The sequence below is a fragment of the Oenanthe melanoleuca genome, chromosome 2, assembly GCF_029582105.1.
Source record: "Oenanthe melanoleuca isolate GR-GAL-2019-014 chromosome 2, OMel1.0, whole genome shotgun sequence".
NCBI classification, from domain to species: Eukaryota; Metazoa; Chordata; class Aves; order Passeriformes; family Muscicapidae; genus Oenanthe; species Oenanthe melanoleuca.
The window spans coordinates 20,006,719-20,021,166 of record NC_079335.1 but is presented as its reverse complement, the minus strand read 5'-3'; the positions used below and the strand labels follow the sequence as shown (position 1 = coordinate 20,021,166).

The 14,448-nt window shown below is 36.1% G+C and overlaps 1 protein-coding gene across 3 annotated transcripts in view; it reads left to right on the top strand.

The window, feature by feature from the left end:
* RIMS2 (regulating synaptic membrane exocytosis 2) overlaps window positions 1-14,448 on the top strand; it is a 449,695-nt gene that overhangs the window by 57,773 nt on the left and 377,474 nt on the right. Inside the window, exons 2-3 of one of the 3 annotated variants that reach the window (XM_056484739.1) lie at window positions 1,925-1,957; window positions 2,355-2,441. The exons of the other annotated variants lie outside the window; for them this stretch is intronic. Of the exons in view, the coding sequence (XP_056340714.1) occupies window positions 1,925-1,957; window positions 2,355-2,441 (120 nt within the window). The remainder of the gene's footprint in view (window positions 1-1,924; window positions 1,958-2,354; window positions 2,442-14,448) is intronic. 3 annotated transcript variants of the gene reach the window in all.

The following is a 14,448-nucleotide window of genomic DNA, read 5'->3' as shown; positions in this document are numbered from 1 at the left end:
GAAAAATTATTGACCATGGTCACTATCCAAAGGAAATATGTTGGCTGTAATCTGATTATGTGAAGGGCTTGGGTTTCCTCTGCTTAGTTCAATAGAACAGTTCACAATCAAGTAATTACTTAAAAAAGTGGAGTTCTTATGTTTGGAAATCATGTATGGAAAGGAACATACAGATTAGTGATACAGTCAGTTTTCAATGTCCAGTTGTCAGGGAGATCACATTTTAGTGCCTAATTCAGTGCAGGTAACTTAGGAACTTGGAATTATTATCTGGGAGTTTCCTTCTCACAGCTGACCATGGAGCCTTAAGTCTCATAATATTTGGGATCTAAACTAAATGTCCTGAACTACCTAGGGAGAAAAGTATGGGCATGCTTAGATTTCCCATCCCTTCCATTTCTCCTGCTTTGAATTTTCTACAGTGAAAAACTAGTGTGGATTCTCTTGATTAAAGATAATAATGTGACTAGGATGCATGGTAGAGTGGAATTGAAATGGCATGAGACATTTTATTTTTTTTAACTTGATTGTTTGTTTAATATACCTGCTTGTTTTTGTGGGGCTTGTTTATTTATTTATTTTGTTTTTTGTACTGGAATGTTACTTTGCATATACATTTCTAACGTGCTGAAGAGGCAAAACCATGCTAGAAGACATTTTACTGTCTGTTGCATGTTCAGTTTTCCCTTTCAGTTTTGGAAAGATATTAGTGTTTCTCATTGTCCATTTATTTAAATCTTATGTAGTCACTGAATATGTTTATGGAGTGATATCATTTGGTGGAGGAGATACAGAGGTACTTTGGTGAGCTTTAGTTCTCTGAGCTACACCAAGCATCCACTTAAAATTTTGACCATCGGGGCAACAGTTACTTGGGAAGACAAACTCCATCCAAATACCCCCCACCTCCCCCTGCCTCCTACTTCTCCCAGCTTTATTTGCTGAGCATGGTGTCATGGTCTGTAATATCCCTTTGGACCCTTCTGGGTCAACTGTCTCATCTCAGGATAGGTGTTGTCTCCTCCCAACCTCCCGTGCACCCCTAACTTCCTCACCAGGGTGCAGTATGAGAAGCAGAAAAGCCCTTGGCTCTGTGTAAGCCCTGCTCAGCAACAGCAAAAACATCTCTATGTAATCAGCCCTGTGTTCAGCACAAATCCAAAACACAGCCCCATACCAGCCACTGTGAAGAAAATTAACCCTACCTCAGCTGAAACCAGCACAGGTTTGATACAGAATATCAGCTTGCTCACTTAAGTTAAAGCATGTATATAGATGGAATATTTCCCTTAAGACAGTGGACAACTATTAATCAGTACTAAACAAACTTACTGTATGTATTATCCAATTATTTCTTTAAGCAAGTCCTATTAAAGTTCACTCAAGGGTAAAATTTCTTAGCTTTCCTTCCTTAGTTTTTAGTTAGGTTGCCTTCAGGTTCTGACATCCCTGTAGTTTAATAAATATAATGCAGACTTTCCTTTAATTAGTTTAGTATATTGCATTTTAAATAGCATATTTCATGTTATAGATTTGCCTTGAGATATGACAGGCAATTTGATTATGGATAAAAAAAAAAATAGTTCACATAATCGAAGCCCCTTCCTTTGTATTTGTAGCTGAATGTATTGTTGGAAATGGTTTAACATGGTATTATGTGAAAAAAATTAGAAGTCAGGTATAGAACATTATTGATTTATTTTTAGTTACATATTTAAGTTTTCTATACTTGGCATTCCCCAGTTTTAAAACTAAACAGAAGTAAGCCCATAGTATAACTTAATATTAACATACAACAAATATTAAAGCAAATACTTTTAACTCAAAATAGGGACTTTCCCCTTCCAATCTGATACAGATTTTAGTACTTCAGGGTAGTTGTTTTCAACATGTTGCACTCAGTTGTGCAAACTTATCTTTTTAGGGTCAAAGAAGAGCAAAAACCACAGCCGACACAGTAAGTAAAGTATCTTATAGATGCACTAGGCTTGACTTTTCTACCTTTGCCATGTTCTGCTCTCTGCACCTTTGATGGTATTAGCTTTCACTGATACCTGATAGGCTGCAGGTAGTTTGTCATCTGCTTCCTGACTGGCTTGTAAGAGAGCTGCCTGTAGCTTCTTACTCCATCCACATGTTAGCTGGATGTAGGTTCTTGCTGCCTGCTTGTGAACTGGTGAATTGTAGAACTTTACTTCCCTTACACCCTTAGTGGCTGACTTAGTTCTGCAGCTAGCATTCCCATTGGCTCTAGCTTTTCTGCCTATGTATTTCTACTAACGTTGGATAAGAAAACATTTGAACTAGTGTGGTTTTATTGGTTATTCAGTCACATTATTTGCTTGTTTAAACAGGTGGTTTCCCTTTAGTGGGATTACTGAGCTGGTAAATAACGTTCTTCAACCACAGCAAAAACAGCAAAATGAAAAGGAGCCCCAGACGTAAGTAAGCTGCTCTCTGTAGATTAAGTAATGTCTGTATAGCATTAGAACATCCTGGAGAGTATGTTTAAAATAATTGCCCACTTAGAACACTCAGCTGAGGGCATTTTACAAGCTGAGCACCATTCACTTTCCAACCCCTCATTTACAAAGGGAAAACTGAAAATCAGGTCTTACTCTCCTTATCAGTAACTTAAGTGATCGTATTTGAGTACAATTTAAGGAGTTATGGAGTTACTACTACTGTCTTTTTTGTTTTGTTTTATTTTTGGCAAAAGTTCCATGTAATGAAAGTTCTGGTGAGGTGATGTGTTTTCTGTGCATGAGAAGCTGGAATGATGAGACATGTAGCATGATTTATAGCATGTCTATGCATATGCGTGGTCTGAGTCATGCATAGAATGCTATGTGAACCTACATAATGTGTCATAAGAGCTTTCTAAGGTCCAGGAAAATACCATGTCATTTTTTTCATACTTTAGAATATCAGTAAAGTTTCAGAACTTCAGCGGATATAAGGTGAAATCTTAGGTCAGTCAAAGCTGAGGAAATTTTGACTTTGATGGAGCCAGTATTTAACCCATGAACCTTTTGTATGGTTAAGCCAATGCTTTTTTTTTTTTTTTTTGCTATCTGAAAATTTTAAGTTTTAACAGAAACTGACAAAGCTAGGACATTATCTTAGAGTAGAACTTAGAGCATGGAGATGAAAAATATTTCTTTCATGAAACTAAAAAGTATTTGTTGTTATAAAATTTCCAATTCCTAAAATGTATTTCAGATATTATTTAAGCTTTAAACCCTTAAGTTGCTCTTTTCTTCTTCTAGAGGTTTATGCCTCGTAAGTTCATGTAATAAAAGAAATGTTTGCCTTTGAACTCCTGCATACCTGGTATAAAGCATGCATATAAGTTGTTAATTACTTTCCAGGCAGAATCAATTTTTGTTTATTTTTAAATATATATATGTAAGTGGATCTTCATACTTGTGAGTCATGAAAGCTGTGATGTTTTTTGAGAATACATAGTCAAAAATTTTCATGAATTAAAATGGAAAAAGAGGACAAAAAATTAATATTCTGTAATCTATTATTCTGAGCTCTTTTTCTGATACTCACTTAACTGCTTATAGAATTGTATACAGTATTCAGAGTGAATTTTCTTTTGTTATTATTACATGCTGGCAATATTACGTTTTGTTCACAACACCTCAGTACTTTGTAGTCCCAGTTTCCTTAACACAGCAAAATCTGTTCTGTTCATTAGTGTTGTACACATGAAGCATATGGCTTTCAAGAAACTGAAAATACTACATGGGCAGTGTAAACAGATGAGTTATAGTTAACAAAAATATTAATAAATGGTTACTGTTATTATGGAAGGATTTTTTGAATGGTGACTTCTTTGGGAACCAGTTTTGTTCACTGTTTTTATTATATAATGGAGCAATTAATTAATTTATATACTCAGTGAATTTATACATCCTTTTGTTAACACCTAATGGCAGGATTATATTAAAAAAAAAATATCCTGAAAACTCCAAGCTATGGTTTTGATGTTATGATGCTATTCAAAAGGAAAAATACAAAGTGATGTTCTGTAGGGGTAGTTTATGTAGTTGGCATAGAACAAACCAAAATGATGTAGGGAAATGTTCTTTGGCAGAGAATCAGGGAGCCCTAATAGTATGTAAGTTGAGCTGTAGCCAGTATCCTGAAGGAGATTAATGTCATACAGGAATATACAGATCCTAGCCAGGAAGCACTTTCAAGAAATTGTCACACTGCTAGGCTTTGGTAAGATCTCACCTGGAATAGCATATCCTTCAAAAACTATATGGAGCAATTGTAATTCAGTGGAGAGTAATAGGAATGAATAATTAGGTGCCTAAAAAACACTGTATGTGTTAGGAAAGAAACAAACACATGAGTTAATTCAGCCTTCTGAAGAGAAAATCCTAGGGAATGAAGGAGATGGACAACTCTTTAAATTATACAGAATGTTGTTGAAGAATAGGAGGAAATTATCACTTTTCCATGTTCATCTCATGGTGAAACTGAAAAGCAGTAAACTTAAGTTGCATTAGGGAAGACTGAACTTGGCAGGGAGAACCTTTTAATGGAAAGAAAGCTTAAAATGCTTGCATGCTTTGTTTAGGACAAGTGTGGAAGCTGTGAAAATTTTAAGGAGCAGGTTTGGGAAATATCTGTTAGAAGTCTAGCTGGTCCTGTGCTGGAACAAGAGAATGGACTAAGTGACTTCTAAAAGTGTCTTCAAGCACTGCTTATTTCTGATAATTTCATTAAAGTATTAATTGTCAGGATTTATTTTTGTGATTATGGTAAACTTTCAGAGAGAAAATTAAACAGAAATACTAATGGTACCACCTGTAAGTTCCATTTCTTTTTCTGACATTGATGGCTTGCAAAGAAGTGTTGTACCAGGGAACACTGTAGGACACTGGGGAGGAGAATAAATGTCTGTAAAACTTTTACCAGTATTCATACATATTGGGACATTTTCCAGTTGAAATCACTGTCAGTATCTGAATCTAATTTCAAGATATCTGTTTGACCACCTTTGCTGATGAAAAAGATTTTTTTACAGTGAATCTGGGGAGGACAAAATGTGGTGAGCAGTAGAAGAATAGGAGTTAGTAGTGTCTGAAAACAAGGTATCATGTTACAGATTTCACTTTTGCTCTGGAGAAGGTATTTTTGTAGAACCATTGACCATGTGTCGTTATGAGCAGAGGTAGGATTAGTCTGCCCTTGGACATGAGTTCTGTACCACAATCACAGAATGGTTGAGGTTGGAAGAGACTTCTGGAGGTCCTCTTGCCTGATCCTCCTCATGCTGGGTCACCTAGGGCCATTGTTTACCAATATGCATAGCTGAATTTTGAATATATCCAGAGATGGAGACTCTAGAAAAGCTCTGGGTAAGAGATACATGAGCTAGTGCTTAGTCACCCCTAGAATGAAAAGTGTTTCTGCTCAGAGGGAACTTCCTGTGCTTCAGTTTGTGCCTATTGCCTCTGATCCTGTCACTGGATGCTGCTGAAAAGAGCCTGGATCCATTCTCTTTGCACCCTTCAGGTATTTGTATTTATTGATAAGATCTCCTTCCTAAACTTTTTCTTCTCCAGACTAAAAAGTTCAAGCTCTGTCTGTCCTCATGTGAGAGATGCTGCAGTCTCTATCCCTTTCACCTTTTGTTGGACAGTCTCCAGTATGCCAATGTTTCTCTTTAGCTGGGGTGGCTGGAACTGGACACAACTCGAGGTGTGGCTTTGCCAGGGCTGAATAAAGGGCAGGATCACCTCCTTCTGCCTCATAGAAATGTTTTTTCCTAATACAGCTCAGAATGCCATTTGCTTCCCTTTCCTCAAGGCTGGCCCATGGTCAACCTGGAGTGTACCAGGACTTGCAGGTCCTTTCCTGCAGAGCTGCTCTCCAGCTGGGCAGTTCCCAGCCTGCAGTGGTGTGATGGGTCCTCCACAGGCTCAGGACTTTGCACTTTGCCTTGTTGAACATTGAGATTCTGGTCAGCCTGTAAGGTTCCTCTGGATGGCACCATGACCTTCTGGCAGATCAGCCACTCCTCCCAGTTAGGTGTCATCCTCAAACTTGCTGAAGTTTACTTCCCTGTCATCTAAATCAGTGAGATATTGAATGGGACTGGACTCAACATTTCCCCTGGGATAAGCCTCTAGGAACTGACCTCCAGCTAGACTTTGTGCCACTGATCTCCCTGCTCTGGGCCCAGCCATTCAGCCAGTTCTCAGTCTACATCAAAGTCTGCTCATCCACTCTGTACTTTATCAGCTTCTCTATGAGGATATTATGGGATAGACAATATTCACATACAGCAGACAACAATAAACATGTTTGGAACAGGTAAATATCGTGATCAAAAGAAATATATTTCTTAATTGTAACCCAGCTGATCTATTTTAAGCCTAAGCATTCAGCAGAACCGCAGAATATGATTAATTAAAAAAGAATAGACTCTATATTTTTGGTAATTAATAAAGTTTATTAAAAAGAAATATTAAAAAGATCAGGGAAAATGTAATAAAATTATTGTCTATTTGTGAAAGTTAGAACTAAACTTTAAACAAAAACCAAGTAGTATGGTATAATGAAGAATTCCTTGAGGATCTGGGGTTATAAAACCAGACTAGTGTATAGGAAGAAAAATACCCCCAGAAGTACTTAGCTGGCCAGCAGTTAGCATTGTGGGCAAGGAAAAGGTGAAAGAAATTCCCCAAAGTGACATAATATGTATTCATATACTTTGCTTGAATAATAAATTGGATGAAAGAATAATAAAGGAAAATATCCACTTATTTATAAGCTAAGGCTGAATTGGTGCTATATCTGGCCTATTTTGTGTACTAAAATCTCTGGATATTTTTTGTTATGCAACAGAAGAAGTAAAGCATTATATGATTGAAGAAGTTTCCATATGTATATGCATGGAGATGTTAAATGATGCTTACTAGATAATACAGACTGCAACACATTAACATAGAACAGCTTCTAAAAGCTTTGTGGGAAGTATTTTCACTCTAATTTTTGCAACTTCTCAGGGTTTGTGAATGTCACAGGCTGTGGCACTACTAATATGCTGACAACATCCTGATTTGAACTGCTTTCAAAAAAAAAAAAAAAAAATAGACAGTACCCCTAGAGGGATGACAGGTTGTCTGAATGAGATAAGCAAATAGATTTAGAAAATGCTGGCTTAAGCTTAACTTAAGACAGAAGTGATACTCTTATAATAAGAGGAAACCATGGTAAGCCTGCAGCTCTTTCAGCAACCTCAGTTTCCAATACAACATTTAGAACAGAGGCAAAAAGGTGTTCTTGCAAAACCTAGAGGCTATACACTATACATTTTGGCATTAACTGTAATCCTAATGATTGCTTTAATTTTTATTTTCCAAAGAAAAATTATGCATTTCATTCTGTGAAGGATCAGTGATAAAGATAATGCATCAATTAATGATTTATCAAGTCTTGTTATTAGGAAGGTCAAAACTTTTAGAGAAGATCAGACCCCAGCTGTTGTGCTATACTGGCTGTACATTATTCATGATAATTTAATGTCATTCTCCTTAAAATGACTGACTGGGCATGTTCTGGGAGTGGAAGTGATGTGAACCTTCTTTTATATGCAACAGTGCTAGTTCCAAGTAAGATTATTCCAAGAGGTGACATGAGATGGTTTTGTCTTGCTAAATGCAATCTGCACCTTCTTTTCTGGTTTGTCAGGGAGTAACTGGCAGAGGAGTGGCTTTTATTGCTGAGGCACTCTGAATAAAGTATAGTGAAAATGTGAAAAAAAAACCAACCCAGGTAATTATTCTTGAAAATACAGATCTACATTGTAGAAAACTTTTTTTAAATTTAGAAATGACTATTCAGTGCATCCACAGCTGCTACTATGTGTAGAGGTTTTTTATGGTTGTCTATAAATTTTCAACCATTCATGGTACATAAGTTTTTTATTTAGGTCAATTTGAGGGAAATTCAAGTTTGTGGAACTTTTCAATAACTTTTTTCTTTTCACCAAAGAAATATTGCAATAAACAACATTCTTAGCTTTCTTATAGAGTTTCTATTTTGACAAAATAATCTCTTAGTCACATTCATGGAGATGACTTGGCAGAGACTAAGCAAAAGGAAAAAAGAATATATTCTGATTCTTATACTTTGTTAGATTGATAGAAAATTCTATCAGCTTTTAAAACACATTTGTCTTTCTCTTCAAGCAGGGAACATAATATAACTGGATACAACATAAAAAATGTGTGTGATGTTACACTGATGCATTGTGGTCAGGTTCATGATTCTTGTTATGAACATAACAAATATCAAGATCTGAACTTCCATGGGGTTTATATTATCTGAATCACTTTGCATGACACGCTTTGTCACTTGCCCTCTGGTAAATTTTCATTTTGAATTAGTATTCCCATTAGGAATATAAGCCTGGCACAAAAACTTTATGCTATGGAACAGCAGTTAGGATGCTTGAAGCTGAAGGGAAGCCTGGGAGTTCAGCAATCCTCCAGCCTTTCTGCTTACACAGAATTCTAGTCTGAAACCTAACAGAGAAAACCAGAATGTACAGCCAGGCTGTGCTTGGTGTATGATTTCTGGGCTCCAGTTAGTTGGGACAATTCCTTTTAATAACACAAAAATTGTTTTCATAAGTCATCTTCTTCAAACTCAAGACTTCTGTTTTTCTAGTTTAAAGATTTCTTATCTCTCTTTGGCAAGTTCCCAATATATTTTATTTTGGCTCTCTGGGGTGTTTGTTACAGTTTTCCTCACTGTGGATATTTGGTTTTTAAATTTTTTTTTTTATTTGTTAGTATTTTCTGTAATCTAAACATTTTAAATTTAAGTTAATACTATTGGATTTGAAGAGTAGATCAACACATTATAGTGTTTTCTGCATTATCTAGTTTAAAATATTTCAAAAGAAATGCTTATGGATTAGTGTTCTTCTTTTTGGTTGAGTTTTCCAAGAGAAAATAATAAGCTTGGCAGTCAGAATCATAAAATCAAAGGATGTTGGAACTAGTTAGGCTTTAATGGAAGTGATGTCTCTTCCCTGAAGCCATGCTTCTGAGTCATGCAGCCACCCTTGTAGTACTGTAAATGTAGAGTGTGCTCAGGATGCACTCACACAAGACAGCAGAGTTATGAGTGTCTGTTTTCATCATTTGGGAAAAACAATAGTGCTTGGCTTGGGCTTGTTTTAGCATTACAGCTTCTGTTTTTATATGAAAACTGCTGACTTGAGCTTTCTGGTGTGTTCAGTGCTTGTAATTAGGGTCACCTGCTATTATGGGCTAAGAGCTGCTTTCTCCAGGGATGATTCTCTAAACCTTTTGCATGAGACTATAGATCAAAGCATTCTTTTCATACCCTTCAATATATTTCTCCTTATCACCTTATTTCTATCTGTTTCATCCTTTCAACATTTTACCTGGAAAAACTCAGCATGGCTTTTACCAAAGAGGAATAACCTCCTAGGATATTGAAGTTGAGTATCACACATGAGTAAGGGTATGACTAATGTAAAGGTGCTAACTTGTTTTTTGAGAGCACTATCTTTATCCCAGAGCAATCCCTGTTTTGTTTTTGTTTTGTTTTTTTCCATATAAACTGTTAGCAAGAAAATATGAAGGAAAGAGACCTTCATTTCTTCTGCTGTATGTGCTACTGAGTGATTGAAAAAATTCTGGAAATAACTACAAGTTTTTTAATTATTGGATGAATTGGGAAGACAGCTGATGAAGAATTTGAAGTCAGATGTATAAAAGTTTATTTAGTAGTAAAAATAACATTTCCTGAAACAATCAAAGTGGCTTTACTGATGAATTTTAACTGTTTGTATCAAGTATATCAGGCTTCTTAAATCCATAGTCATTGGTGCAATAAAAAAGGCTTCTAAAAAGTAGTTTTAATAAAAATTAATTTGATATACAAAATATTCTAAATATTTTTATTTTGCACCGCAGATAGGGATATCAAGATAAGAGCATAATGAAAAATGTTGAATAAATATTCAGGAAAAAGAGATTCAGTGGTCCTGGTTGAATCAATTATAACACCATAGCTGCATAAATACCCTCTAGATGCTGGATTGAATTCTTGGAAAATCAACCATTAGGTTCATGAACCAATACCAGATTTCAGAACCAGGAAGCAAGTTCTGAAACAGTTAATGCCAGTAACTCTAGAAAAGGAACTGGTGAGTGCCTTCTGAGTTTCTTTGTACTGAAAGTGTTTGGTACTTCATAAAGGCTGCCTGTGTGGTCTAAGCCACATCTTAAGGTTTGCTACTGAATGCAGGTACTGAGAGTAGTCTGTACCTCTGGAATGACTTTACAAATGACCCAGCTGTGGCTAGTGCTGAATATGGGCACTTCCAGCTGCCAAGGATACCAGTGGAAACAGGGATGGTTTTCATACTAAGTTTCACATAGCAGTAGGTGTTTTTGCTTATTTGCAGGTTGAAAGCAGAACCAGACCTGTCAGTCAACAGCATCTGGGGAATTCCTGTTCCCTGGAGTCAGGAAACACAATTAGGCTTGCTGAAAATACAATTAGGCTTTCCAGCTGCAGAGCTTTTCAGATGAAAGTTCAGTAATGTTGGTTACATGTTTTTAAACTCAAAACTTCTTTCAACAACATTTCTGTTTAATTGATAGCTATGAGTTAATGCTGTATTTGTCTTTGGGAGGGTTTATTCTCTCACTTGTGTACTTTTATTTTGATGTATTTGCAGTGGTTGATTGTGATACAATTTCAGAGTAAAGATCAGTAAAGTGTTGTTATCCTTGTTGTCTTGTTATATTCCTTTGATAAGGAGTAGTTGTAGTATTTTCTGAATTAATTATATAATTAAATGTTAATACCTTAATTGAAGAGTTGTTGGGGGGCAGCAAGGCTAGAGGAAAGAAGTGTCTATTTATTCTCCCTTATTTAAGGCAGGAAAGGATTAGACTGATTTAGAAAGGCTGACTACAGGATGTGGAGCTCTGCCACATTTGCTTACAGAAGATATACTAGATGAGATAATTGTCTTTTATCACCTGGAGAAGATTTTTATGTGGTGGTAGTCTTCACTCTAGTTCTGGTTTTAGAGATTTGAGGACAGTTGAACAGATAGAACGTTCAGGTATGCTCCAAAAGGAGGCCAGTCCACAAAATATTTATATCATCAAACCCTCCATCAGCTCTTCTGTTTTACAGATGATTATAACTTTTTACTTTTTCAGCATCATCATTCCCATTTGCTTTTACTTGTGCACTCATGGGTGCTTGTTCTGTGATGACAGTAGAAGTAATATTGGTTTAAAAAAAAATTCTCTTCCAAAAGATGTTTTTCTGATTATGATCTATGTAGAGAGAAAGTTGAAGTAAATTCATAGTGATGTGGCTCCTGGAGTATCTTGGACCCAGAACAAACACAGACAGATGGTGCCAGAGCGAGTTGATCAGAAGCCTGGGGTGAGGAGGAATACTACTGAGTACAAAGTCTTATCTATGAATAACATTAACAGACGGTGTAGATTCTCACAGAGCAAAAAAAGGCACTGTCACAGAAACAAAAATCCAGTTTTTACTGAGGCCTATTTGGAATTTGGATTTGTCACTAACATGATTCAATTACTCCAAAATTTGAAAGCTGGTCTAGTTATTAATTCAAGTTATTCTTTCTGTATGTCACCTTTTTCTCATCCTTTATGAAGTTTTGTATCCATTTACATATTCTGTTTCAACAGTTGATTAGTAAGAATAGGTTTATTATAGAAAATGAATTTTCTTGTTTGAGTGTGAGGATATTAAGCAAAGAACTTTGATTTTTGTCAGCAGGACAAAATCTCAGCAGGTCTCTAATCTCAGGTATACTATCCATGTATGCAGACTGTGTCAGAAAACAGTTTTGGAACAGTTGTGGATACCCTCTTCTCCCAGTCATGTGCCTAAGAGCTAAACAAGTTTTATTTTTTCTAGTGCAGTGTTCACCAACAGGGTGAAAACCACTAATATTTGTATGACAAAAACCTGATTAATAGGTAACTTCAGAAGCAGCAGTGTGTTTGTCTCAAGATGAAATGAAAATTTAAAGTAGCAAGCATACTGTAGTCATATTTCATCATTTTTTACAGTATCTACATTGCATTTCTTAATAAGGTATTATGCTATGTGTTGTGTTGGAAACTATTGTTTAAAAGATTAGCTATTGGATTTGGCTCTCCACTGTATACATTTCCCATTTTCTACCTGTTACAAGATTAATTGCCTATGTAAATAAATGAATATTCTTTCTTTGCTTAGGCATGCAACATAGAGGAGCTGTGGTAATCCTAGGATCACAACTTTATCTCCTCTGGTGATTTGTTCAGGTATTGGCTGTGGTATCATAGCCATGCCTTTGCCTCTCCTATGACTCCACCTTTAGAAGCCAGGGAAAGATGACAGCTGTGAATACAATAAGCAGCTTCTTTGGGTATTCATATTTAAAGAAAGCTCTTGCTTCTGATGTTGGAAACCAACTGTTGCAAAGATCCTGTTGTAGCAGTTTAGTTACAATAGCAGAAAGAATTGGAAATATATCAGTATTGATATTGTGTCATCTTTGAATAGTAACGTCTGGTCAGTCCTAGATACAAAAGACATACAAAATAAGAATGGCAATTAATTTTGAACATGATTTATTTTGAACAGGTGGAATTGACCATATTCTGCAGTAGGGAGGATAATAAATATTCTTTTTTTCCCCCCAGATGTTATTCCAGAATGTCTACTAGTAGGATAGTAGATTTTTTACAAAGTCATTGCAGTTGAGGGTACCTCTGTGAGAGAGAGCAAAAGGAAAACCATATTATAAAATAAGGCTTCCTTCTGCCCAAGTCTGCCAAGTTTGATTTGCATTTTACCCACTCAGGGATTAGGCCTGCAGGTCTTATTTAAAAAAGAAAAAAAGCGGAAAAGGGTTTCTCAGCAATTTACATGATAGCATAACAATATAGTAATTTATGTGCATAAAATGCATGAACATAAGTATGATGCAGGAGAATAAGTGCTTGATGAGGAGCAGAACTAAGATTTATTCTTGTTTAAGTGGAATTGTACTAAACAAATGTGAGTAAAATCTGTTTATATTTACAACAGCTTTCAAGCTTTGTAGGAAAACAGATATTCAGAGCTGTCAGTCTCCCTTCTCCCTCTGGTAGCTCCTGGGACCTGCTGCTGCTGCTTCCTGCACTCTGGGGTTATGGGCAGCAGGCCAGCTGGGACCTGGCTTCATTCTCTTACAACCCTTATGTATACCCAGGAGCTCTGAGCTCTTAATGGTTAATTAATAGGCTTTAATTAAGAGGTTAAGGGATTTCAATATAGGATTAAATTCTGAGCTTTTCTCTGACACTGATTAGTTGGGGTGGTTTTGTACAAGTGCTTGAGTTTCCCAAATAAGTGCTCTATCTGTCAGAAATAGTATTGGATTAAGTATTATTTATATAGTTTTTGGTGCACAAATTTCTTATCTTTTACCAAATACTTTTTTATCAAATAGTTTTAATCATAAATGAAGAAATACTGCTGCAATCTATATAGACATATTTTATTTCTGAGAAATTGAGTTCAGTACACTTTTTAGTAAGGGGGAGGTATGGAGGCATGGATTTAGATATAATTAGCGTGATGAAAGTCATTGCACACTTTGTTCACATGCTTACAAAAAGACCCTGCTGCAGGTGAGAACAACTGTCTCTCTGAGCTCCTTCCTCTTTAAAAAAAATTATATTAGCATGATTAAAATAATTTGTGTTTTGGCCTTACTATCTGTTACTTTAAAAATATGATCAGTATGGAAAATAAGTCTTCTGAGAATTGGTAAACTGTTTTAAGAGGCTCTCTCCCTAGAGTGCTGCTAGCAATGTGGCTTCACTGGTGCTACTTTTACAGTAAGTATACTGACAGTCAAACCCAAGATGTATCAGAAATAATTGCAAACACCATGTCTGGTGGTGATTATTCAGCATCAAACATGTTGGTGTAGTTTGCTTGGGTGAAGTTGAGACAATCACGTGTTGAGCACAACCAAGAGTTGCTGAGGCTTGCTTTCCCAACATTGCTCACATTTATTTCCTGTTTTTGAGAAAAGGGAAATTATCAAGATAGGAACACTCCTGTCACAGAAGTAAAAAGATAGGGGCTACTTAATAATTGAAAATGCTCATGAATGTTGTAAACAATGTGGAATGAACTCATTCTAATCATGATACTGCAATGTCAGGAGGTGTTACATTTCGGAGCCGAGACAGTCTGACCTATTATTTAGCGTGTCTCTGTTTTGGCTATGTGTGTAGTTGTCCAATGAAAAAGTAATTTTTCCTTTCATAGTGAGGGTAGAAACGTTTATCACAGTACCTTAGTTGTTTTGGACATTTCTAAAACTATAGGTGTGAAGTGAAT